Source organism: Zootoca vivipara, chromosome 2 (genome assembly GCF_965207765.1).
Source record: "Zootoca vivipara chromosome 2, rZooViv2.hap1.1, whole genome shotgun sequence".
Lineage (NCBI taxonomy): Eukaryota > Metazoa > Chordata > Lepidosauria > Squamata > Lacertidae > Zootoca > Zootoca vivipara.
In genome coordinates this window covers 113,292,725-113,320,713 of record NC_142584.1, presented here as the reverse complement: position 1 = coordinate 113,320,713, position 27,989 = coordinate 113,292,725, and the positions used below count along the sequence as shown (strand labels likewise).

General features: G+C 44.8%; 1 protein-coding gene across 5 annotated transcripts; it reads right to left on the bottom strand.

Annotated features, from left to right (window-relative positions):
• Positions 1-478: 478 nt before the first annotated feature.
• Positions 479-27,989, bottom strand: LOC148687090 (uncharacterized). Of its 5 annotated transcripts, none has more exons than XM_088664204.1 (3): positions 27,899-27,989; positions 21,473-23,234; positions 479-2,650 (listed from the first exon to the last, which is right to left on the bottom strand). In XM_088664204.1, the coding sequence occupies exons 2-3, from the start codon at positions 23,083-23,085 to the stop codon at positions 1,645-1,647; spliced, it is 2,619 nt and encodes an 872-aa protein (XP_088520330.1). In that variant the 5' UTR covers positions 23,086-23,234; positions 27,899-27,989; the 3' UTR covers positions 479-1,644. The 5 variants fall into 5 exon arrangements, with proteins under 5 accessions (XP_088520330.1, XP_088520326.1, XP_088520328.1 ...); XM_088664200.1 differs by lacking the exons at positions 21,473-23,234; positions 27,899-27,989 and adding exons at positions 8,526-8,679; positions 10,271-10,693 and having other exon boundaries at positions 479-2,798; XM_088664202.1 differs by lacking the exons at positions 21,473-23,234; positions 27,899-27,989 and adding an exon at positions 8,526-10,693 and having other exon boundaries at positions 479-2,798.

Below are 27,989 nucleotides of genomic sequence, written 5' to 3'. Positions count from 1 at the left end.
AGATTTTTTTTGTGTGTGTGTGGGGGGGGGGGTTAGACAGGAAGTTTCTCCCTCTCATTTTCGGAAGAGAAGAGGCCTGGAGAAGAGGAGGAAAAGAAGTCACATAATTGGGAGGTTTGGGGAGGGAGAGAAGAGTGTTTCTCCTCCCCTCGCATCTACAAACAGGGCAGATGGGAGGGGGGCAGCGGAGGGAGAGGAAGGTAGAGAAGGGCTCCCCTCCCCGTTCCTTCTGTGGATCAGAAGAGTGGAAGAAGGGCTGATGGGGGGGGACTCCTCCCTTTTTTTCAGGGCAGAGATGGAGCCAGCCTCCTGGGTGGGGGGAGCGAAAGACATTTGCTGCCTGAGAAGAAACAGAGAAGACTGCTTCCCTCCCTCCCTCCCAAAGCAACCCTACTGGGACCAGGGGCGTACCCAGGATCAAAACTAGGGGAGGGGGGAGCCATGGTCATTCAGGTTGTGACATTTCAACACCGAAAAGGCGAATTAAACCAAAATTTTATTATATAATTGTAGCAGTGCTTTATTACGGTAGTTATTACAATTATTTGCTTGGGAAAAAAATTAAATGAAACAAAATCAGGTAGGGCGATGGCGAATAATCAGTTGTTTACCACACTGAAATGGTGTAAAAACCGATAAGTATTGAGAGCTACTTAGCGACTGGCAGAGGAATCTACCGGTATGTCTGCCAGTCAGTGGGATTCAAGGGAGGAACCTTGTGTCACTTTGCCTGCAGGAGGCTGGATGCTCCAAGTCAGTTCCCCGTTGGCCCGATGCAGTGGTGAACTTTCCACCTAGGCGGTGGCGGAGCCCCCTTCTTGCAGCGCCCTCCCCACATTGGCATCCAGGGCCATCTTAAGCATATCCGGCGCCGTGGTGCAAAGATCCCTCCAGTGCCCCCCCTTTCCCAGAGTTGCCAACCTTTTTGAAGGGGGGGAGAACCCCAAGGTTGTTGACCTTTTTTATGAAAGGCTCCCCAGAGTTGTGGACCTTTCTTAAGGGAGCTGCCACCACACTTACACTCTTAATCTCAGGGTTGTGGTTCCAAGCCCCATGTTGGGCAAAAGATTCCTGCATCTGTAAATCAAAGGTAAAGGTGAGGGTTTCAAGATTAACTTGGGCATATAGTACAGGTAGGTGCTTTCAATCTTTCTGTGTCATGATTGCATTATTGCAATTATAATAGTGGGAACTATGCTGCTGTTCCTATAATATTAATCTAACAAACTCTGCTTCCAAAGCAACACCACCAATCTCAGCTCCACTTTGTGCAACTCTCCATTCCCAGATACAAACATTTCCAACTCCCTCCACCAAACACCAAAACCAGCTCACTCCTCATTCAGCAGCAACACTCCAGATTTACACACTCCCCCTCCCTATCTAAAAATATATTAAATATTATATTATGCTTACTATTGTGAAATGTTACCTTCATTACTTTAAATACATGTCTAAACAACGTCACATATAAACTACAAAAGTTCATATATGCTGCATGAATTTAAGAATGATTTCCTGTTACTGATGTGAAGGAAAGAGTAAATTCAGAGAGAAAAACGTTCTGCACTCTAAATGGTTCCACCCCATGGAATTCGGTAGATGTTTTGGGAAAGCATTCCGTACTAACTACTTCCCTAGCACTTATATGGTTTCCTCCCCTATATGAGTTTGTTGGTGTTTTGTAAGAAGTCCACTCCAACTGAAGCACATTCCGCACTCCATGCATTTAAATGGTTTCTCTCCTGTGTGTGTCCGTTGATGGATTCTAAGATTTCCACTCTGACTGAAGCTCTTTCCACACTCCATACATTTAAATGGTTTCTCCCCCGTGTGAGTCTGTAGATGAATTCTAAGGTTTCCACTGCGACTGAAACTCTTTCCACATTCCATGCATTTAAATGGTTTCTCTCCTGTGTGTGTCCGTTGATGAATTCTAAGGCCTCCACTGTGACTGAAGCTCCTTCCACATTCCATGCATTCAAATGGTTTCTCTCCTGTGTGAGTCCGTTGATGAATTCTAAGGTGTCCATTCTGACTGAAGCTCTTTCTACACTCCATGCATTTAAATGGTTTATCCCCTGTGTGAGTCCGTTGATGAATTCTAAGGTTTCCACTGTGACTGAAGCTGTTTCCACACTCCAAGCATTTAAATGGTTTCTCTCCTGTGTGTGTCCGTTGATGAATTCTAAGGCTTCCACTCTGACTGAAGCACGTTCCACACTCCATGCATGTAAATAGTTTCTCTCCTGTGTGAGTCTGTTGATGAATTCTAAGGTTTCCACTGCGACTGAAGCTCTTTCCACATTCCATGCATTTAAATGGTTTCTCTCCTGTGTGAGTCCGTTGATGACTTCTAAGGCCTCCACTGTGACTGAAGCTCTTTCCACAATCCATGCATTCAAATGGTTTATCCCCCGTGTGAGTCCGTTGATGAATTCTAAGGCCTCCACTGTGACTGAAGCTCTTTCCACAATCCATGCATTCAAATGGTTTCTCCCCCGTGTGAGTCCGTTGATGTCTTCTAAGGACTCCACTCTGACTGCAGCTCTTTCCACACTCCATGCATTTAAATGGTTTCTCTCCTGTGTGAGTTCGTTGATGTTTTCTAAGGTCTCCACTCTGACTGAAGTTCTTTCCACACTCCATACTTTCAAATTGTTTATCCTCTCCTCTTCCCACACTCCATGTATTTAAATGGTTTTTTCGTTATTCGCATTGGATTTGGCCCACCAGAATTTTGACTGCCTTCTCCATTGTCTTCTTTTGACGGGCGGGTGGGGAATCCTATTTGTTTTCTAGGAAGAGAACAAAGGAATATTACACACATCAATTAGCACCTTCTCTTATTTTAACATATTGTATACAGTGGTACCTCGGTCTAAGTACACAATTGGTTCTGGAAGTCTGTACTTAAGCTGAAGAGCACTTAAGCTGAAGCGCACTTAACCTGAAGCGAACTTTCCCATGGAAAGTAATGGAATGTGGATTAATCTGTTCCAGACAGGTCCGCTGAGTACTTAAACTGAAAGTATTCAAACCGAAGTGTACTTAAACTGAGATATGACTGTATTATCTCCTGTCCTCCATATGTTACAATTTTTTAGGAAAGGCAAATGAAATAATGTCAAATAATTGCAATGCATCATCAGCCTTTCCTAACCCTCAATCAACGTTAATGAAGCAGCATTATCTTACAATAGTATTAGGGTCTAGATAAAAAATAAAATAGAAAAATTCCTTCCAGTAGCTCCTTAAGAGACCATCTAAGTGGTCAGTGTTCATGGAAGTTGTGGTGCAAGAACACCTGGGGATCCAAGGTTGAGAAATGCTGCCCTAGAGGAACCTTCTATGCTGAGGTGAGGCATCTCTGACCCTCCAGATGTGGTTGGACACAAAGTACCACCTGCCAAAGCAAGGGTGGCCCATGGCCAGGGATGATGGGAGTCTTATCTAGTGGGACACACTTTCCCCTTCTTCCCCCTCTTCTGAAAATGCTGAATAGCTGTATTTCATTTCCTACTTCCTCCATGATCTCCAACATCTTCCTGATATAGTCCAACTGCACACATTCCCAAATCACCCTGCACCATTGACTTCCCGAGGCTGCTGTATTGTGTCTTGGACACTGGTAATGGAACCACACCTTCCACTGGATGAGAGGATAGAGGGTTAAGTCAGGACAAGCCAAATGACACTCAGCTCAGTCCCCTCCTTGCCCTTCTCTGCATCTGTTGCCTCCTGCCTAACGGTGGAGCAGGCCCTGAGAACAGCCTTCTCTGCGCCCCCCGAAGTATAGGAAACAGGACAAAGAAGACCTTGGAGTGTCACCGTGGAACATAACAACAACAACAACAACAACTGTTGTAACAACAACAACAACAACAACAACTGTTGTAAGTCCCTTTGGGCTGCCCTGGGCAAGGGAAAGTGACTAACAGATTCAATAAATAAATAAAAATAACAATTGCAATAATGATTATACAGGCTTGGGGGAACCCCACTCATTTCCATAGCAATCTTCCCAATAGCTTAAATCCCACAGATGTGAGAACTGATATAGTGGGAATAATGGAAACCTGTTGGAATGGAGAGGAGTAGGGAACAGTTATCTCTGGGTAGGAACCCTTTTGATGTTTCTTCACAGAAAAACAGGCATGTGGGTGAGACTGTAATTGCCAAGACAAAAGCCTCAAAGGGCGGAAATAATAGAGTGGGCATCCTCCCTTTCCTCTTTCCCCCAATGGTTAGGCTTGCTATAACACCCCGAGCACCCCATGCAGCAGCTGATCTGGGACTTATGGCAGGGGAAGGACTGAGCTTCAAGGGAAGAGAGGGTGGGTGGATCAGGGCAGACTTGAAGTCATGTCAGATTCCTGGGCAGGAAGGAGAAATCAACGCAGGCAGACCCCAAGTCTCTCTTTCTCCAAGATGGCTTCGATTCCTCCCCCAGGGATACTTCACACTTCCTCCCTCAGCCCCCCAACTTCCTCTGCCCTCCCACCAAATCTCTCCCAATCAGTGGACTTGTGGCAGGTAGGGGGGAGAGGAGGGAGACAGGGTGGGGGGTCTCTATCCAGGCTTCTCTCGCCTCCAATAACCCTTCCATGGACTCCCTCTCTCTAGACCAGGGATAAAATCATAAAAAAGGTCAACAACTTTGGTTGGCCCTCATGCATGTTCATGTCATTAAATCTGGTCCTCTTCGAAAAAAGCTTGGGCACCCCATCTCTAGACCAGGCATCCCCAAACTGCGGCCCTCCATATGTTTTGGCCTACAACTCCCATGATCCTTAGCTAACAGAACCAGTGGTCGGGGAAGATGGGAATTGTAGTCCAAAACATCTGGAGGGCCGAAGTTTGGGGATGCCTGCTCTAGACAAAGGAGACCCCACCAAGCCTTGCCTGAGTTCCCGGGCGGAGCCAGGAGCGCCCCAGGGATTCCTGCCAGGGGGAACCCAGAACATGCAGAGGGTCGCGGAATTGAGGCCTCGGTTCAAGTCCCAGCCCTTGGTGGCCCTCCCATTTCTATTCCCTCAAAGGCCGTGAGGGGCGCAGCAAAGGAGATCTTGCAATGCAAACTCTGCCGGTGCTCCCTCTGCAGAAAGGCTCCCCCCTGTACCCCCACCCCGCTGCATTACACATAATAAAAGGCAGGAAGGCTGATTTCTTTTGGGGTGTGTGGCTTGCAATGCGAACCCTGAGAATGGAGGGTCCCCGATCGGCAGCCGGATCGAGGCCTCTATAGATAGCGCCCAAGAACTGAGTTGTTGTTGGGGGTCTCTGCCCCCTTTCTCTCCCCGCTCATCGCTCCCCGCCCTGCAGCTCTACCTCTTTGTCCTCTCTGCTCCCCCTCCCTTGCTCCCTATTCTATTCCGATTTCCTTTCCCGCCGCAATATAAAGGGCTGGGGGCTCTCCAAGGACGCGCCCCCTCTGGGGGAGAGACTTCTTTATCCCAGCAGTGCCTAAATCAGCCGCTCCCCCGCTCGATTGATCCGCAGAAAGAAGGGGGAGGGGGGAACACTCCCCTACTTTGCTTTCATCCTCCCCCCCCCGCCCAAAAGCCTGCCCTTCCTTCCCAACTGCCCTGTTTGCTGATTCAGGGGGAGGAAAAGCACGCCCTCCCCATCTCCACAACCCCAAATCTCCCCCACCCCAACCCCAAGATGTTCTGTACCTTTTTTCCTCCTCCTCCGCAAACCGGCTCCTCTTCTGGAAATGTGGATGGAGGCCCCTCCCCCTCCAACCTTGGCTCCCCCCCTCCAAACCTTCCTGCCTCTCTAGGAAGCGGAGCTCACTGACCCATGGGGAGGAATGAGTGATCCCTCCCTCTCAGAACACACAAATTCTCCTTCCAAACAAGATCTGTTATCCTGTTTTTTTCATGAGAAGGTCTCAGGTTCGATCCCCGTTCGATCTCCATTGCAGGGAGAGAGGGGAGGGATGGGGATCCGGTCGTTTTTACACCCATTTCCCAACGTGGGGGAGGCAGGGCCGTGGCGTAGGGTGTCCTTGTTACAACAGCCCTGCAAAGTAGACCGGAGTTATGCGCGTTTGGGGCTTGGAACTTACGAGCACCAAGGAGGAGGCATTCCTGACACAGCCAGGCCAGAGGACGATGGTCTGGCAAGTCAAAGAGGAGAACATGGGCGTAGCCAGGATCAAATCTAGGGGGGGGGGGGCAAGCTATGGTCGTCCAGGTTGTGACATTTTAGCACGGAAAAGGCAAAATGAAACCAAAATTTTATTATATATAATTGCGTGCCGAGCAGGGGGGAGAAAAATCAATTATTTCTTAAAAAACGGATTTTTTTATTTAAATCAAATTTTTTAAATAAAATGCTTTTTGAGGAAAATATATTACCATCCAAAGGTTGTTCCATCATGAAATAAAGATTAGTTTTTTAATCATGTAGAATAAGGTTGTATATGTTTAATTTTTTTGGGTAAATAAATTCCATTAATCCATTCACAATGTCATGCTCTTCCAGAGGTTTTTGTAAGATCATTGGGCAGTTTCACTGCCTACAAGATATTATGACAGATGCTTGGTTTACTTTTGCAGTTCTCAAAACTGAATTTGACTCAACAGAGATCACATGCCCCTTCTTCACAGCAAAAATGTTATGAACAGAGTTGAGAAAAAGACCTTAATCCTATTGTTCTACAAACCTAGAAATACAGAAACAACAACCCCTTCAGTGATAAGTTTCAAGAAGTCCAGTGAATAGAATAGAAACAATATTTTTCTGATTGTTTGGAGTGGACAGTATTTAAGTTTTTCATGTGTAGGCTGGGCTGACAGTCTAAGTTTCTTAAAATATATATATTGTTTTTGTTTAGCCAAATTGGTTAACAAACATGGATGTTTGTTTCAGCAAATAACATATGCTGTAATGTTGCTGTTTCAGTTCAATAAATCTATTTATATTGTTATTATTAAGGTAATGATTATTTTTCCTGTATGGCAAGTTACCTGTAATGTTGGATTACCAGGGGGCCTGGCCATTCTTTTGAAATGATAAATACTTAATTCCTGAGCCAGAACACAGACTCACACCCTATTCATATCTTAAATGTGCCCTGAAATGTGCCCTTAAGGCAGGATCTGTGAGCAGAGAGACAAAGGGGAGGTATTTCCCCCCCATTGCCTCCCTCCTCATAGAGAAACATTTGGTCAGTTTTGGAGTCAAAATGGTTTTCAGGCCTGTCCTCCTGCTGAGGGGGTGGGGGAGAAAGAGAGAAAGAGAGAAAGGTGAGAAAGAGAAAGGTGGACTTCCATGCAAATCAAGCCCCATTTCCTGCAACGATCAACCATCAAATAAATTGCCACCCTATTTGTTATATAATTATTACTTTACTTCAAATCAGGCACCAAACCCTGTCCACAAATGAACTGAAATAACAAGCCTCTACCACGGATATAAATTTAAATTGCTAACCAACAAAGATTAAATTACCTTAATCTACTAACAAATCAAATATAATTCACCTCTGCTCGCCAGTGTACTAATGTTTTTTTGCTCTGAGTAACAGGAGCCAAGCTCAGGTCTAAAGGGGTGTGTGTGACCAAATTCAGAAAAAAGAACACTACCGGGCCAAATAGGCAATATATTATTGGCATAAAAAGGGCATAAAAATAGGCAATATATTATTTGAATACAAAGGAATCCTAAGAAGTATTATGACTATGATCAAAAGGAAAATGAGCATCCCTTATCAAAAGTAGAACTTCCATCTGCAGCAACTGTCTATCTGAAGTCAGGTTTTGAATTGGATTTATTTGGTCACAGGTCCAGGATCAAGTTTTCCCAAGTTTTTTATTTATTAAAATTATTAACAGTATCAACTATTTATCTATCAACTTCAAATCCAGACTGGAAAACAGTTTATTTATTTTAAACCCCCGTAGGCCGCTAGAAAGAGTTCAACAGGTAAAACTTCCCACACATGGTGCACATGTGGCACCAACAAAATGGTGGCTATCATTGCCCTGCACCCACATGGATTGCTGCCCCTTCCCTTTTCCTCGCAGCCCAGCCCTGCGCGCACTTGCGGAGGGAGGATCCGACCCGAAACAGACCCAGTTTGGCACACACACCCCAGGGCATAAAAATAGGCAATATATTATTTGAATACAAAGGAATCCTAAGAAGTATTATGACTATGTTCAAAAGGAAAATGAGCATCCCTTATCAAAAGTAGGACTTCCATCTGCAACAATTGTCTATCTGAAGTCAGGTTTTGAATTGGATTTATTTGGTCACAGGTCCAGGATCATGTCTCTAACCTTGCTCTCCTGCAAAGAGCTCAAGGTGGGCAAAATTGCCTCCTGACCACTGAACTTCATGTCTGAGTGGGGCTTCAAACCCAGGTCTCCTCTAAGTTCTAACCACGACACAGGACCGTTTACAGGTTGGGGGGGAGAGACACACGGAAACCCTCTTGCAAGGCAACCCTGTCTTCCAGGGCTAGCAGCAGCGGGCGGCAGAGCCCCCACCCCCAGCACACATGCTCAACTCACCTGGTGGAGGCAGGGTACAGCCAGGCAGAGGGCACGATCTCCTGTGCGGGTCTGGAGGACTGGAGGCAAGGGTCTAGAGCAGTGATGGGCAACCTTTTGAGCTTGGTGTGTCAAATTTTGCCAAAAAACCGAGCATAACTCAGGTCGTGTGTCACTTTGAGAAAAAAAAACATAATTTCGCGAAATTTATAGTTTAAATAACAAAAATGTATAATTACACTGAGCGAGAAAAAAATATTAAAATAAGGCAAAACCCAGAGGTCTTTCCCAGTGGGACTCTGGGCTCAGGCCTTCCTCGTGGCCCTCTTCAGCCCACCTATCCCCTCACTCCCACTCCTTGAGAGGAGGTTTAAAATGCATTGGGGTTGACCCCCTCTTTCCCTTGCAGTTTGTTTTTTTTTTGTGCCCACTGCGGTCTCCTGCTTCAGTCTCTCAGATTTTTAACAGCTTACCAACTTTGTTCCACCCAGCCTTCTACCGCAGTATTTTAATTATTATTATTTTTAAAAAGATAAGGGGGTGGGGAGGGGGAGGGAAAAGGCTCTCCTCTCAAAAACAGTCAGACAAGCAGGTTTCAATTTAATGGCAGGCCAACCAGCAGTCAAACAACAGTGACAAATGTGGGAGTGGGGAGGTGAGAAGTGGGGTAGGTGAGGATGATAAGGAGGAGATGAGTAAATGAGGGGATTTGGTGTATAAAATGAGGGGTTTTGGTGTATAAAATGAATGTATTAAAAGTATGTATTAAAAGTATGTATTAAAAGTGGGAGATGGGTGGGAGACACGTATATTTACTATTGTACTGTAAAATTGTCCTGTGAAAGAGTTCTAGAAAAAAAATAGCCAGCCCACTGGCCAATTCTCCTTTAAACCAAATGCAGAACGTCAAACTAATAAGTATATAAGTTAAAGCAAAATTAAATTTGAAAACTCAGCAATGTTGTCAAATATAACACAAGCCACTCAGGTCAAGGATAAAGCAACTTGCAAAAAGCAATTATTGCAAGCACGGGAACTAAAATAAATTGAGGAACTCAGCAGTACCAAATGAGAAGCAAAAGAGAAGCATTACTGTACTGTTGCTATGATACAATGTGGCCGGCTGACAAGGTTAAGTATCCAGCAGAGTTACACAATGCGGCCTTAAGTACCCAGCAGAAAAAAACAATTACTGTTCCCAGCCAAGAACTACCGGTATGTACCAGGTAACCAAGGAGTAATTAAGATGCCTGGAAGGGGCTGCACAGTTGCTTAAAAGTTTTAGGAATAAAAAAAATAAAGGAGGCTGAGTATTCCTCTCAATAACATCAACACACACACCCCAGCAATGACCCAAAGGAGAGGGCAGCTGCTTGCAAGAAATTCCCCCAGTTAGGAAATCCTCCAGTCCAGACTCAAGCACCAAAACAATTGGCAAAGCAGGGGAATCCCCACTAAACGCGAAATTAGCGGACTTAGGGAGGGGGGGGCAGTCGAATTGAAAGGGGGAAAATAAAAGAGGCGGGGAGGCAGCAATCAGCAGCACAGAGAAATTAATGCAAGCCCAAAAGACCTTCACAGAAAGCATGAACAGTCAAACAGCCCCCTCCCTCACGCTCAGCTATGCTCGCCTGGTCTTCTCCCCCCAGCCACACACACCAGCACACAATACTCCACGGAGATAAGGCAAAGACTGCAGAGCGAAAATAATAATTACACCCCCCCACACACACACACTGAGCTACTCTCACATTGCCAATACTTACCCAGGAGAGAAGCAGGAAGGTAATGAGGCTCAGCAGAGGCTGCAGAAAAATCCCTCCGAAGGCAGGTAACGATGGAAATCCGATGTGGTGCAGCAGCAGAAAAAGGGTTTGAATGCTGCCGCGCCGGCCAAAATGTAGTAAAACCCCGCCCCCCAGCTGGCCCTATAGGCCAGCCAAGAGCCTCTGCAGGGCAGCAGGGATAGGCTGCAGCAGGGGGCCGAAACACGCCCCCTGCTTACCGCGAGTAGAGGCACAAGCAAAGCATTTTCCCCAGCCTCTCCGCTCGCTAAAGGGATCCGGCCACGCCCCCGGCCATGCCCCCAGCCACCCGATTGGCTAGCTGGCGATGACGTGCTGGCCGGGATTCCCAGGGGGCGTGGCCAAAGGCCACACACACCCCAAGGGGAGGGGGCAGTCCTCTGCTCTTTTCCTTGCCAGAGACGGAGGGGGGGGGGGAAAGACAGAGAGAGGAGAAAAGCGCGCAAGCCTTTTTCTCTCTTCTTTTTTGGGGTGTAGGCTCTAGGTACCCCCTCTAGGAACGCTTGTGCTCTAGGAGAGGGCAATTGCCCCCCCTGCCCCCCCTGGCTACGCCCCTGGAGAACTGCAGCATGGTGTGTGGGCTCTCTGGGTAAGGAATAGCATTTCGGAGGAGGGAATCTATGGTCTAAGGTTACCAGATGGGACACCTGGGACATTTGCTTGGTTCTGACCATAGTTGGCAGAAGTTGTAAAGTAGCTTTTTACACAAACAAACACCTAGTACGTTGTGATACTGTTTTCATTCATAGGCTTCCTTGATATTTTTTGAATTGGGAAAAAAATCTGCTGCTCTAAATCCATAGGAGTTCTGATTTAGTCTCCTCGACTTGGTTCCGTGAATAAAACTCCTAAAAGTCTGCTTGCTAATGGGGTTGAAGGATAGAGTGGGAGGAAAGTCTATCTCTGTGTTGCACCAGCTGCAGTTGAAAACAAAATGGATTGTATTGATATATATATATATATTAAAGAAGAAAGACCCCAGCCCAAGTTAAGTTGTTAAGTCCCAAAATGTTCTAGACTCCATTATGAAGTATCTGAACTTGATGGTTCCCAACCAAGGCCAGGGACACATCACAAGGGCAGTCACAGACCCACACTTACAACCACAGTGACTCACATTGTATTGTACAGATGTGGAAATGTGAACTCCACAAATGGGAGGAATAGGACACCACTCTCTTTCTGCAAACTTGGAAAAGAAAATAAGGAGACCCTTGTTGGATCAGGCCAAAGGTCCATTTAGTCCCAGATGGTGGAAGATTCCAGACTGTCAAAAGATAGTAAAACTATGGAACTCTCCCACATAAGAGGCAGGGAAGGCCACCAGCTTGGCTGGTTTAGAAGAAGACTAGACACATTCAGGAATGGCTACATAGGGCCTCCACTGTAGGAGGCAACAGGTGCCTTTGAGTTCCAGTTGTGGGGAATCCCGGGGGGGGGTTGTTCTCATGTCCTCTTGGGGGCTTCTCTATGGGGCATCTGAGTGGCCACTGGGACAAGAAGAACCTGGACTAGATGGACCTCTGGATTTGCATTGCCTTGTCATGAAGACCAATTAAAATAAGAGGATACAATTTTTGTTTAACTCTTATGATGCCATCTTGGTTTTGTGGTTGTAACATTGTCTGTATCATTTAACTGCATGTTCCTCCCTGGGGCTCTAAATGAGGTCTTGTTATGAGTGTGACTGTGAATATATGAACTTGTTGGACTCCTTATTAATAGCTTTTGACATAACATAGGGATTAGTTGGGATTTCAGAAAGTTAAACGAATGTAGTATAAGGAAGGTCGTGAGCATTACTTTAAAAATGCAGAAGAGCTGAAGCTCAGGGGAACAGCGTCTGCTTTGCATGGAAAAGCTTCCAGGTTCATCACTTGCATCTCCCATTTTGGACTGGGAAAGGTGCTGATCTGAAATCCAGGAGAGCCACAGCCACTCGGTGTAGACACTGCAGAGAATGATGTCCCTGCATCCAAAACACCAATGCAGCTTGGTCACGCACACACACACACACACACACACACACACGCCAGTGCATGGCATCTCCAAGATTGACTTTCTGCTTCCACAGTTCAGGGAGGCTGGAGCTGAGAGATGTTGTGTTGTGTTTGAGAGGCCTGCTCCTTCCTGATTTGTTTTCCTGCTGCCTCAAGAAACCAGTTGTTGTTCATTCAAGAAAGTTCTCTGTCGAGGTTTCTTGCCCCAGGAGGGGACAAACAAACTGCCCACCCCCTGCTCTGGTCCCCATGATGGAGGCAGACACATTACCTCCACATTGCAAATTCGCATAACCCTAAAATTTGTGGCCCTCCAACAAAGTTGAATGTTGGGAGATCTAGGACAGATAAAAGTATTTCATTGTGCAGCGCATAATTGAGCTATGGAACTCACTGCCATTGGAGGCAGAGATGGCAAGGGACCACAAGGGTCACCTAGTCCAGATCTCTGCAATGCAGGGATATTTTGCCCCCCTTTCTGATTTTCATTTTAACATCATCTTTAGCAGTTTTCATATATCATATTTTTTACCATTTTCAATAAACTAACCTTTATTATAAATTCATGATATTTCAATGCTATCTCCCCCCTTTTTTACCCTCCCCACCCCCACCCCAAACCTCCCCCTGCCACCAGGAGGTCCCAAGAGGAAAAAGACAAGCAGAAGTGGTGGTTGATGTTTTTTGCAATTATGCCACTCCCCACCTCCCCCATCTCCTCCATCCCCAAACCTCCCCCTGCCACCAGGAGGTCCTGAGATGAAAAAGATCATCTACTTCTACCTCTTCTTCCCCCTGGTCTCGGGGTCTCCCAGTTGAATCAGCAAGTTCCATAATACAGTCCAGTTTCAATCCAGTTTTATCCTTTCACAAAACCAACAATTTTCCATTTTCACCCCACTCCCAGTCTTACATGCTTTATGACCCAAAATTCCTCCCCCCCCGCTGCCCCCCTATCTCTAGCAATTCTCTAAATTGCCAACCCAATATAATAACATTTTCAAATCCTCTTTCTGCTCTCTGGCCCAAGAATGGACTCATCTGTGAGAAAGCAACATTCCTTATTGGCTCTTGGTAATTTTTTCCCATATCTCGGCTCGTAGTGTCATTTTCAAATTCCCTTAAATTCTGTCCCAAAAATGGATCTTGTTCTCTCATTTCTGAGAGAACAATATTCCATGATGGATCTTCCTTAAAAACTTTCACACTGTCCTCAACATATAAGTCCTCGTTTTTTCTTTCCTTCTCAATCCTTTCAGGAATTTCCACTCATTTTCCCTTTTCCTCAAAAAGTTGGTTCATCACAATGAAGAATATTAATTTATTTAAAAATAATTACGAAAAAAATTGGAAGGAAATAAAAAGAGATTTTGAAAGGTGGAGCAAGCTGCAATTAACATTGTGGGGAAGGGTCTCAATTATTAAAATGAATGTATTACCAAAAATGATATATTTATTTCAAACAATACCGATCATAATAAAAGAGGATTGCTTTGATACTTGGAGGAAAGATATAACCAAATTCATCTGGCAAGGGGAAAAACCACGCATAAAATTCAAATTGACACAAAGGAAGGAAAAAGGAGGGCTCTCACTGCCAAATCTAAAATTATATTATGAGGCAGAATGCTTGATATGGGTGAGGGATTGGATGAAATTGGAGAATACCAAAATTTTAGATCTTGAGAGCTTTAAATGCAGCTTTGGTTGGCACGCATATCTAAATTACGAAAAAGCAAAAATAAATAAAGAATTTTCCAACCATATACTAAGAGGGGCGTTATATATGGTATGGACCAAATACAAAAGGTATATTGAATTGAAAACACCATGGTAGATTTCACCAATAGAGGCTCATGCAATTTAAATACTGAGGTAAATTGGCCCACATATAAACAATTAGCAGAAGAGCATCAAGAGGATTATAAATTAAAGATATATGAGGAATTAAAAGGTTTTGGCATAAGTAACTGGCAGTATATACAGTTGATTAGCATATTTAGAGCAGATAAAAAATAGGTTTTGCAAAAGAAATTTCTAAATTTGAAAAAGAAGTGATTCAGAATAATAGAACATTATTATCTAGAACATATAATCTCTTATTGGGGTGGAATTTAATTCAAGAAGATACAACAGAAGCAATGATTAAATGGTCCAAAGATCTCGGCCGGACAATACAAATTGATCAATGGGAGAAATTGTGGAGTCAGGGTATTAAATTCATGGCTTCTTATAAGGGAAAATTTCATTAAAATGTACCATAGGTGGTATTTAACACCTGTAAAGATGGCCAAAGTATATAAAATGAATAATAATTTGTGCTGGAGATGCAATGGGGAACCTGGTACATTTATACACATGTGGTGGACGTGTCAAGAAATAAAAAAGTTTTGGTTAATGATACATGAAGAATTAAAGAAAATGATGAAAAAATCGATAAAGAAAAAACCAGAGATTTATTTATTAGGATTATTAAATGAAGAGATCCCCAAAGATAATAAGAAAGTGTTTTTATATGCGTGCACAGCAGCCAGAACTTTAATAGCTACATATTAGACGACATCTAAAATGCCAACAAAGGAGGAGTGGATTAGTAAACTGAGCGAGTATTTACTAATGGCCAAGTTGACAGCAGCTTTGAGGAATCAGTCGAAACAAAAAATGAGAAGCGAGTGGGAATGCTATGATGAATACATAAAGAAATATTATTTTAAAAAGGGTATGCTCTCATGCTTTGAATAAGAAGATATGAAGGGACATAAAAAGATAAAAGGTGGAGATGAAGATAGAGATATAGGAAACTAAAAAAAACAGAATGCATGTAGAGAATATAAATAGAGGAATAGGTGATCAATTATATTTATAGAATTGGAGCAAATTAGAAACAAAAGTCGAGGAAACAGCGGAGGGAAGTCTGTGGGTGGTGATTGGTAATTGGTGTTTCTTTTTTATTATTGTTATTATTATTTATGTAGATTTTGTTTGCAGTTTATTTGATTAATGCTTATGTATGAGTTGTTGTCTCTCAATAAAATAAAAAAAGAAAGAAAGAGGAGTTTCTTCTCCATCTGCGTGCGCGGTGCCCGGATCACCCCCAGGATTCCTGCCAGGGGAAAGCGGGTGACATGTTGTGAGGAGCAGTGGATTTGGGGACTTGGCTCAAACCCAGTCCTGCTTGGGGGTGGGGACCCTTGTGAGGACCCCCTTCGCAGGCACCCCATTTCCATTCGCGCAAAGGCATCCAAGGGGGTGCACGGCAGCTGAGCATATCTCGGTCCCCCCCAGGAAAGAGAAACAGGAGTTTGGTGATGCTGCTGCCAAGGAGATGGTGCAATGCAGACCCTACAGGTGTCTTGCATGGATCTGGACCCCTGTCGAGGGGTCCCAGGACAGGAGTCTCTGCCCCTTTCCCTCCACCCCTTCTCCTCCTTCCCTCCGTGTCCTCTCTTGCCCTCCGCCTCCCTTGCTGGTATCACTCCGATTCCCCTTTCTGTAATATAAGGGGGGCGTTGTCCACTGTCGCCCCTCCCCCCTCCCCAAAACTTCCCGGCTCTCGTCCCTCATGACTTTAGGGCAGCCCCCCCCCCCCGCCTGTGCGAAGCGGACGTGAGGGAGCTGCCTTTTGCCTCTTGCTCTTTGGGGCTCCGTCGGGGACACACACACACACACCGCCAATTTATTGGGGGAGTCGCTGGAGGACGAGATTTGCGTATGACTTGCACTGCGAGTTCCTGGTGCGAGTTCTTCAGGGGTCTGCACCCCATAGCGGAGAGTTGAAATGAGGGCAGTAGGGGGGTTACTCCAGAGAGGCGGGGGTGTCAAGCTGTGTGACTCTCATTCCTCAAAATAAAAATAAAAAATCCTTCCAGTAACACCTTAGAGACCAACAAGGAAAAGTCTTTTTTGTGCTGCTGCCGGGGATGGAAGCTGAGACCGTTTCAGGGAAGAAATGGAATTATAGAGCTTGTTTAGAGGGAAGGAAAACAATGTTTTCTGGAGGAGGGGGTAGAGGAAGAATCCCCTTTTGCCACTCATTCCTCCCCCTGGGTCAGTGAGCTCTGCTTCCTAGAGAGGAAGTCGCAAAATTGGGAGGTTTGGGGAGGGAGAGAAGAGTGTGTTTCTCCTCCCCTCGCATCTACAAACAGGGCAGATGGGAGGGGGGCAGCGGAGGGAGAGGAAGGTAGAGAAGGGCTCCCCTCCCCGTTCCTTCTGTGGATCAGAAGAGTGGAAGAAGGGCTGATGGGGGGGACGGGACTCCTCCCTTTTTTCAGTGCAGAGATGGAGCCAGCCTTGTGGGTGGTGGGAGCCAAAGACATTTGCTGCCTGAGAAGAAACAGAGAAGAATGCTTTGCTTCCCTCTGTCCCAAAGCAACCCTACTGGGACACTGAGTAGTCACTTGGGGACAACTATCTTCTCCCCAACAAAAAAGAAAGGTGTGGTCTTAGACGCAGCCTCCCCAACACTGTTTTATATATTGGGACACATCCAGCAGCAGGCTGGACAACAGCCACGAAACGGTTGCCTTTGTTAACACAACACGGATCACACCGTCATTCAGATCAGAAGCAAACCAGAAGCCCTTCAATAATACGCACCTTGGTCAGCTGGCAGGAGGATTTCCTAGGAGCATGTCCTTTTTTTTAATAATGATTTTTATTAAAGTTTTTACAGAACAAATAAAAGGCACAAAAATATAAAAAGACACAACAATAAAAAAAAAAGAAAAACAAACACACAAATTCAAATTACTTATTCCTTTTTCCTTCACATTATATATAGGGACCCCCTCGGGTTCCCGTCTACTGCGGTTCTTTATCAGATTAAATGTTAGCAATTTCTACACCATTTTAATCACCTTTACTAAACTTATTTTACTCCTTTCCACTTAACATAATCATACATTCCACAGTTTCTTTTTAACCTAATTCTGATCTTAATATGTTACTTTTGCATATTTTTAAAAATATAACTTGAAATCTTTCCATTATTCTTCTGTCGCTTCTTCTCCCTGGTTGCGGATTCTTCCTGTCATCTCAGCCAGTTCCATAAACTCCATCATCTTCATCTGCCAGTCGTCAACTGTTGGTAGTACATGTGATTTCCAGTTCTTAGCTAATAAAATTCTCGCCGCCGTCGTACCATACATAAAAAAGATACATTTTTCTTAGGAATCGCCTTACCGACAATGCCCACTAGAAATGCTTCTGGTTTCTTAACAAATGTGTTTTTCAACACTTTTTAAAGTTCATTATGAATCTTATCCCAGAAGTCACTTACCAGTGGACACGTCCACCACATGTGGTAAAAGGAACCCTCTTCTTTCTTGCATCTCCAACATTTATTATCCTGGTTATGATAAATCTTAGCTAATTTTACTGGTGTAAGATACCATCTATACATCATTTTCATTATGTTTTCTCTTAGCAAACTACACACAGTAAATTTGATATTCTGTTGCCAAAGTTTTTCCCAATCCTCTATCATAATATTATGTCCAACATCCTTTGCCCACAAAATCATAACATTCTTTGTTTGTTCATCTTTCGTATGCCACTCAAGCAATAATTTGTACATTCTGGAAAGTAATTTCGTCTTAGGTTCCAACAATTCTGTTTCCAACTTTGACTTCTCGGATTGAAAACCAAATTTTCTATCCATTTTAAATACTTCATTAATCTGATGATATTGGAGCCAATCATCAAGTTTATGTTTTAATTCATCATATGTTTTTAACTTAAATTTGTCTCCTTCTTCAATCAACAAATCTCTATACTTTGGCCAACTGGTTTCCATGTTAAGCCTTTTAAGAGTCTTGGCCTCCAAAGGTGAAATCCATTTAGGTGTTTTTCTTTCTAACACATCTTTATACCTAATCCATACATTATACAATGATTTTCTGATTATATGACTTTTAAATCCTTTGTGGGCCTTTACTTTATCATACCATAAATATGCATGCCAACCAAACGCATTGTCATAGCCTTCTAAATCTAATACATCAGTATTTTCTAACATAAACCATTCTTTCATCCAACAAAAGGCAGCTGCTTCATAGTAGATCTTTAAATCCGGCATCTGTAAGTATCTTATATTTAATCCTAGGCTTTTTCCCTTGCCATATAAATTTTGATATCACCTTTTGCCAATCCTTAAAGCATTCCAACTTATCAATTATTGGCACAGACTGAAACAAAAATAACATCTTTGGCAGTACATTCATTTTAACTGTTGCTATGCGGTCCAACAAAGACAATTTCAAATTTGACCAAGTTTCTAAATCATTCTTAACTTCATTCCACAATTTAACATAATTATCTTTAAACAAATTCAAATTCTTTGACGTCATATTTACACCAAGGTATTTCACTTTCTTAACAAATGACAAACCAGTAGCTTCCTGTAACTTTTCTCTTTCCTTATTATCTAAATTTTTATGTAATACTTTGATTTTACTTTTGTTCCATTTGAAGCCTGCCACACTTCCGAACTCATGAATTAAGTCCAGTGCCCTAATGGCACTGGACTCAGGGTCTTGTAAAGTCAAAACTAAGTCATCTGCAAAGGCTTTAAGCTTGAATTGTTTCTTCCCTACAGTCACACCTTTAATTTCCTCATCTTTCCTAATCACAACGAGTAGAACCTCCAGGACCGATATAAATAGCAAAGGGGAGAGGGGACACCCTTGTCTTATTCCTTTTTCAATTCTAATTTCTTTTGATACCATATTATTTACAATAACTTTAGTTATTTGTTCGGAATAGATCGCATTTACTCCATTCAAAAAGTTTTGCCCAATCTCCATTTTTTCTAAGTTCTTTTTCAAAAACAACCAAGAAATATTATCAAAGGCCTTCTCCGCATCAATAAACATTAATATGGCTTTTGATATTTATCTTCTGCTCCAGCATCTCTAAGATGTCCACCATGTTTCTAATGTTATCCTTCATATGTCTCCCCGCTAAAAACCCGGCTTGGTCGTGGTGGATAAAATCTTTAAGAACCTTTTTCAATCTGGAGGCCAAAATGTTAACAAATATTTTGTAATCCACATTCAACAAGGAGATTGGACGATAATTCTTAACTTGTGTTCTATCCGTATCTGTCTTAGGTAACAGCGTGATATAGGCCTCCTTCCAAGACTCTGGGGCCTCTCATCATTTCAAAATCTCATTACATAAATCCGTTAAAGGTTGAACTAGCCAGTCTTTCATCATTCTGTAATATGTAGCTGTTAATCCATCAGGTCCTGGTGTTTTACCCAGTTGCATTTGTAATATTGCTTGCTCTACTTCTTGTATTGAAATTCGTTGACTAAGTAGGGATTTCTTATCTTCGGGAATTTTTTGGAGTCCATTTTTGTAGGAGCATGTGCAGTTGGAAAGCTGGACGGAGGCTTTCCACCCTCAGGGCCCAGAGGTGGCTCCTGTCTTGGGGCAGTTGGTGGATTTGGAGGAAGCTGACCCTTAGCACTCTTGGTTTGGGACCTGCTCTGGTATGGCCCCTTCTTCCCTGTGCCCATTCCCTCCTCTGGCAAGACGTGCACCTGGGAACAGAGCCTTTCCTGGTTATGCCACTAAACACCCCTTTTATTTCTCCTGCCATCAAATATATCTATACACAATATAAAAATGTAGAAGGTCCATGTGTGTTATAGTCCAATGTTCTTGGAAACCGCTTGACCGATTTCGCACAAATTTGGACACACCGTTCCTTGCCAATACGAGTGTGTTTGCAGAACCTTAGATTCATAAGATCCCACCCTAACCCTAACCCTAACCCTAACACACCTAAAAACGTGACTTTCTCTTTTAAAAAGGCCAAATATAGCGCCCTCAAGTGCACATCAAAGGAACAGATGTCAAATATTGCCATAATCCCCCCCACTCCTACTCCTCCTCCTAGGCCGAAGCCTTTACAGACTAGGCCAAATGGAGGTACTGACTCACCTGGGTGGGGGTTGGGGGGAGGAGGGGACGGGTGTTGGGATTCAGCTCCACCTTAAGGTAAAGGCATGTAACTATTGTATGTCACATGTCTGTCCACGTCCGTTGTATATTGCTATTGCTTTCTTTCTGCTGTGCTGATGAAGAAAGAGGAAACATGTTTGCTCTCTCCTGAGATATGCTGAATAAAGCTTGTAAATATGCTAATACGTCTCTCTCTCTCTGTGGATGTTTACGCTACATGGACTCTGCTACAGCGAGTCTAGGCCCCCAGGGTCTAGATCGATACCAGCTGGCTGCACCGGAGGGTCGAGACACCTGGCAGGCTGGCCGGGGAGGGCACGAGGCCCTGGCGTCTCCCATGGTGTTTGGCCAACAATGGGATGTAGGTCGGGACAGAGTTGGGGGATTCACAGGGATGAGCCGGGGGGGGGGCGGACAGAATAGCCTTTACAGACTAGGCCGAATGGAGGTACTGACTCGCCTGGGTGGGGGTTACGGGGCAGTTGGGGGATTCACAGGGATGAGCCGGGGGGGGGGGGAAGGAACAGAATAGGTCATGGATCGGGAGAGGGTAGGGGCAGTCACAGGGATTAGCCACTGCAACGCGTGGCAGGGCCAGCTAGTATATCTATGAATCAAAAGAAAAGGTGAGGGTTTCAAGATTAACTTGGGCATATAGTACCGGTAGGTGCTTTCAGTCTTTCTGTGTCATGATTCCATTATTGCAATTATAAAAGTTGGAGCTATGCTGCTGTTCCTATAATATTTATGTAACCAACTCTGCTTCCAAAGCAACACCACCAATCTCAGCTCCACTTTGTGCAACTCTCCATTCCCAGTTATAAACATTTCCAACTCCCTCCACCAAACACCAAAAGCAACTCACTCCACATTAAGAAGCAACACTTCGGACTTACACACTCCCCCTCCCTATCTAACAATACATTAAATATTATATTATACTTCCCTAGCACTTATGGTTTCCTTCCCTGTATGAGTTTGTTGATGATTTGTAAGAAGTCCACTCCGACAGAAGGTCTTTCCACACTCCATGCATTTAAATGGTTTCTCCCCCGTGTGAGTCCGTTGATGAATTCAAAGGCTTCCACTTTGACTGAAGCACGTTCCACACTCCATGCATTTAAATGGATTCTCTCCCGTGTGAGTGTGTTGATGAATGCTAAGGCTTCCACTTTGAGTGAAGCACGTTCCACACAGCATGCATTTAAATGGGATACTCCCAGTGTGGGTTCGTTGATGTTTTCTAAGGTCTCCACTCTGACTGAAGTTCTTTCCACCCTCCATGCATTTAAATGGATTCTCCCCCGTGTGAGTCCGTTGATGAATTCTAAGCTTTCCACTGTGAATGAAGCTCTTTCCACATTCAATACATTTAAATGGTTTCTCTCCTGTGTGAGTCCGCTGATGAATTCTAAGGTATCCACTCTGACTGAAGCTCTTTCCACACTCCATGCATTTAAATGGTTTCTCTCCTGTGTGAGTCCGGTGATGGTTTCTAAGGTTTCCACTCTGACTGAAGCTCTTTCCACACTCCATACATTTAAATGGTTTCTCCCCCGTGTGACTCCGTTGATGAATTCTAAGGCTTCCACTGTGAATGAAGCTCTTTCCACATTCAATGCATTTAAATGGTTTCTCTCCAGTGTGAGTCTGTTGATGAATTCTAAGTGCTCCACTGTGAATGAAGCTCTTTCCACATTCAATACATTTAAATGGTTTCTCTCCTGTGTGAGTCAGCTGATGAATTCTAAGGTGTCCACTCTGACTGAAGCTCTTTCCACACTCCATGCATTTAAATGGTTTCTCTCCTGTGTGAGTCCGTTGATGGTTTCTAAGGTTTCCACTCTGACTGAAGCTCTTTCCACACTCCATACATTTAAATGGTTTCTCCCCCGTGTGACTCCGTTGATGAATTCTAAGGCTTCCACTGTGAATGAAGCTCATTCCACATTCAATACATTTAGATGGTTTCTCTCCAGTGTGAGTCCGTTGATGTTTCATAAATGTTCCTCTATCAGTGAAGCTCTTTCCACATTCCATCCACTTAAATGAAATGCCCCCAGTGTGAGTCCGTTGATGGTTTCCAAGGTTTCCACTCTGACTGAAATTCTTTCCACACTCCATGCATTTAAATGGTTTCTCTCCTGTGTGAGTCCGTTGATGGTTTCTAAGGTTTCCACTCTGACTGAAGCTCTTTCCACACTCCATACATTTAAATGGTTTCTCCCCCGTGTGACTCCGTTGATGAATTCTAAGGCTTCCACTGTGAATGAAGCTCTTTCCACATTCAATACATTTAAATGGTTTCTCTCCTGTGTGAGTCCGTTGATGAATTCTAAGGTTTCCATTATCAGTGAAGTTCTTTCCACATTCCATGCATTTAAATGGTTTCTCCCCCGTGTGAGTCAGTTGATGAATTCTAAGGCTTCTACTGTGACTGAAGCATGTTCCACACTCCGTGCATTTAAATGGTTTCTCTCCTGTGTGAATCCGTTGATGAATTTTAAGGCTTCCACTGTGAATGAAGCTCTTTCCACATTCAATACATTTAAATGGTTTCTCCCCCGTGTGAGTCCGTTGATGACTTCTAAGGTGTCCATTGACGGTGAAGCTCTTTCCACACTCCATGCATTTAAATGGTTTCTCCCCCGTGTGAGTCCGTTGATGAATTCTAAGGTGTCCACTCTGACTGAAGCTCTTTCCACATTCCATGCATTTAAATGGTTTACCTCCAGTGTGGGTTCGTTGATGTTTTCTAAGGTCTCCACTCTGACTTTCCACACTCAATACTTTCTTTCCACACTCCATACTTTCTAATTGTTCATCCTCTCCTCTTTCCACACTCCATGTATTTAAATGGTTTTTTTGTTATTCCCATTGGATTTGGCCCACCAGAATTTTGACTTCCTTCTCCATTGTCTTCTTTTGACAGGGAGGTGGGGAACCCAATTTCTTTTCTAGGAAGAGAACAAAGGAATATTACACACATCAATTAGCACCTTCTCTTATTTTAACATATCGTATACAGTGGTACCTCGGTTTAAGTACACAATTGGTTCCGGAAGTCTGTACTTAACCTGAAGCGCACTTAACCTGGAGCAAACTTTCCCATGGAAAGTAATGGAATGTTGAATAATCCATTCCAGACGGGTCCGCTGAGTACTTAAACTGAAAGTATTCAAACCGAAGCGTACTTAGAGATATGACTGTATTATCTCCTGTCCTCCATATGTTACAAAATTTTAGGAAAGGCAAATGAAATAATGTCAAATAATGGTAATGCATCATCAGCCTTTCCTAACCCTCAATCAACGTTAATGAAGTAGCATTATCTTAGAATACGGTTGAACTGTGGGGTTTACTTTTTATAAAAAGTGGTTTCTCAGATGAAAGGGAACTGCTCTATGTCCATGAACCTGCCCATTATTCATCAGGGTCCTAAGTTCACCATGAAGTTCTTCATCCTCTGCAACAGCAATGACAAGTACACAGTCTCTTTGTGAATAGTGAGATTTATTCCAAATAGAAAACAATGGAAAACAACCACACGTAAGACTGCAGTTTCCTGCTCAAGGCCACTAGTTAATTGGATGACTCATCTAGCTCTCTAGCGCAGCGTTTCTCAATCGCTGTTCCGCGCAGACGCTGGCTGGTGTGCCGCGACATGCGGCGACGAGAAGGGCGATTTGCATTATCACGTGCCTGGCGGCCGCCAATATACAAAACTGACCCGCAGGAAAGAAATACCGTGTTTCCCCCTTTTTAAGACACCGTCTTATTACTTTTTTTCTCAAAAAACCACAGGGTGGCTTATTTTTGGTGGCATGTCTTACTGGTATTTTTATTACGAGTCTGAGGGAAGGGAGGTGTGCAGCCCTCTCTCCCCGGCCCTGGGATGTTCGCGAAGGGCTGCTCTCTCTCTCCTCCAAGGTGGGGACTCACTTAATTGCAATCTGCTACACTGGAGCTTCTTAAATCTAAACCAGTATAATGGAATCTATCTGTGTGATACAGTCCTAGCAGTAGCCTATACGTAAAGCAAGCAAGGATCTCTACCAGCCAGCTGCCCAAGACTTAAGTTCCAACAGTCTGATGTTCCAACAATGTAGCACTTTGTAGTCACTGATAGCAAAGAAGCTACCTGCTGAGAACAAAGAAGCCAGCTAAGCAGCAATTAAGATTGCTGACTTGGTAAATGGTAGCAATTGAGAAGCAATTGAGCCAGCGAGGTGAGGAAGCACGTGTTGTTAGGACCGGCAGTTTAACTTTTGTGTAGAGCAGCGTTTAGCAGCTCCGTTTAGCAGCTCGCAAACAGCGAAGGAAAAAGTCCTTAATAAATAAAAAAAAGTCCCCAAGGCAAGGACTGCGATCCAAACTACTTACAAATCCTTAAAGGGACAGCTCCACAGACAACCAAGCAGCATAAGGTAGAAAGAAAACTGTAGCAGGCTTTTTAAAAGGCTGCCTTATGCCTTCGGTAAAAGCAAGGAAACAACAATCAGACATGGGAGATTCCCGTTAAGAGGAAATCAACGTGCATTGAATGGAAGGGATTTTAGGGAAAGGTGGGGGGAAGCGAGAGGTGGGCTGTGTGTGTGTGTGTGTGTGTGAGAGAGAGAGAGAGAGAGAGAGAGAGAGAGACGCAGGGGGGGGGGGGAGAGACAGACGCGCGCACGGAGGTCTCTCCCTAAAAGGGAAAACAGCCTTTGCATTCTTCAATCGCCCCTCTTTTCTTCCTCGTGCCTTCATATCCTCCCCACCCCACTTTTCTCCCCTTCACCAAGTAGAGCTTACACAGCTTGGCTAAAAAAATATTTTTGGATCCTTTTATTTAAAAAAATGCTCTCAGAAACGGGAAAGGGAAATCACGAGGCTTTGGCAGCCAGCAGCTACGGCTGTTCGGTGCATTTTTACAAGCTTTTAAAGGAAATACGTGTCTGTGGAACGACAGCAAAATGGGGAGAGATTTTTAGGGGGGGGAGTTGGCTGGCGGGAGGGGGGTTATTGCTAGTGGGTGAAGGGTCTATCAGTATGTCTTATTTTCGGGGTATGGCTTGTATCGCGCAATTGCTTAGAAATCCTGCTATGGCTTATATTATGCCTACGTCTTAAAAAGGGGGAAAGATGGTCTTTCTCCTCTTTCCCAAAGCTCAGTGCAAACAAGCCTGGCGGACGCCAATAAACACCACTGACCCGCCGGAAAGCAATATTTCTCCTCCTCTTTCCCAAAGCTCAGCGCAAACGAGCCTGGCGGCCGCCAATACACAACACTAACCCGGCGAAAAGCAGCATTTGCCAAGTGTTTCTTACAGTCATAATTATATAGTCAATATAGGGCGGCACAGAGTTAAATTTTTTAACTTTTTTAATGGTGGTGTGCCTCGTGATTTTTTTCACAGAACAAGTGTGCCGTGGCCCAAAAAAGGTTGAGAAACACTGCTCGTGATTCCATCTCCTTTTAACCCTACGCTCAAACACCTCCCTCTGCTTCCGTCTCTGTACTTGCAATTTCCTCTTATCCTATAACCCTCCCCTCCTGCGTTCTTGTAACCTTAAAGACCTAGGAACAGACTCAGACAAACTCTCTTCTGAGGTCTGATGTATTTCTGCCATTTGCTCACCCCTCCCAGCCAGTTCCTCAGCCCTTGTCAAAACAAGCCTCCCTTCCAGTTCTAATGAAGCAGCATTATCTTAGAATACGGTTGAACTGTGGGGTTTACTTTTTATAAAAAGTGGTTTCTCACATGACACAACGTTCCATTCCAATACACGAGTGTTTGTATAAACTAAAATTGTGTAGATGTCACACCTTTCACAGGTAAAAACATGATTTTAGGTATTAAAAAATATAGCGCCCTCCAGTGGACATGAAACGAACAGACGACATAGCCCCACAACCGGGAGAACCGGGAGACACTCACCAAAACTACCTACAAGTAGCGCGCCTCCCCCCTCAACCACCGGGATGTACCGGAGGGGGGGGCCCTCACAGAACCTCTCCGAACTGTCCATGCCATATATGGGGGGGGGGACAGAGAGGGTTCGGGGGGAAGGGTCACATCCTTCCCCTGTCCTTGGAAATGGGGACCCTGACTAGGCCACAGCAACACATGGCCGGGTACAGCTAGTAAATAAATAAAAATAACAATTGTAGTAATGATTACACAGGCTAATTACACATGCTTGGGGAGGGGGCACCCATTTCCATAGCAATTTTCCCAATAGCTTAAATCCCAGAGACATGAGAACTGATATAGTGGGAATAATGGAAACCTGGTGGAATGGAGAGAAGTGGGGAACAGTTATCTCTGGGTAGGAACCCTTTAGATGTTTCTTCACAGAAAAACAGGCATGTGGGTGAGACTGTGATTGCCAGGACAAAAGCCTCAAAGGGCGAAAATAATAAAGTGGGCACCCTCCCTTTCCTCTTTCCCCCAATGGTTAGACTTGCTATAACACCCCCAGTGCCCCATGCAGCAGCTGATCTGGGACTTATGGCAGGGGAAGGACTGAGCTTAGGGAGGAGAGGGTGGGTGGATCGGGGCTCCTGTTCAGGGATCTATCCCTGGTCAACTTGAAGTCATGTCAGATTCCTGGGCAGGAGGGAGAAGTCAAGACAGGCGGCCCCCAAGTCTCTCTCTCTTTCTCCAAGATGGCTTTGATTCCTCCCCCAGGCATGCTTTTCACTTCCTCCCTCAGCCCCCCAACTTCCACTGCCCTCCACCCCCCAGTCTCCCCTTCACCCGGAGGTTCCCCTGGCCAGCTCACCCTTCGTCCTTCCCACCAAATCTCTCCCAATCAGTGGACTCGCCAGATGAGCAGACAGGGGGGAGAGGAGGGAGACGGGGGTCTCAATCCAGGCCTCTCTCGCCTCCAATAACCCTTCCATGGACTCCCTCTCTCTAGACCAGGGATGTCCAAAGTGTGTTTTGGGGGCCAAATCTCTCCCTGTACTAAAAAAGGCCAACAACTTTGGGGTAAAATCGTAAAAAAGGTCAACAACTTTGGTTGGCCCTCATACATGTCCATGTCATTAAATCTGGCCCTCTTCCAAAAAAATTTGGGCACCCCTGCTCTAGACAAAAGCCTTGCCTGAGTACCCGGGCGGAGCCAGGAGCGCCCCAGGGATTCCTGCCAGGGGGAACCCAGAACACGCAGAGGGTCGCGGAATTGAGGCCTCGGTTCAAGTCCCAGCCCTGCTTGGGGATGGGGGTCTCTGCAGCCGGATTGCATAGATCGCGGCCTCTACAGATACCCCCAGGAAATGAGCTATTGTTGTTGGGGGTCTCTGCCCCCTTTCTCTCCCCGCTCATCGCCCCCTCCCCGCCCTGTAGCTCTACCTCTTTGTCCTCTCTGCTCCCCCTCCCTTGCTCGCTATTCTATTCCGATTTCCGCCAGGGAGAACCCGGAACTCGCAGAGGGGTGCGCAACTGGGGCCTCGGTTCAAGTCCCAGCCCTTCGACTGAAGGAAGGGGGAGGGGGGAGCACTCCCATACATTCATTTTATCCCTCCCCCTCGCCCCAAATCCTGCTCTCCCTTCCCAGCTGCCCTACAGAACAGGGGGAGGAACAGTGCATCCTTCTCCCCCCTCCTCACAATCCCCCCCCCAATATATCGCACCTCTTTTTCCTCCTCCTCCTCTGCAGACCTGCTCCTCTTCCGGAAATGTGGACGGAGGACCCTCCTTTCCAAGCCTGGCCCCCCCTCCCCC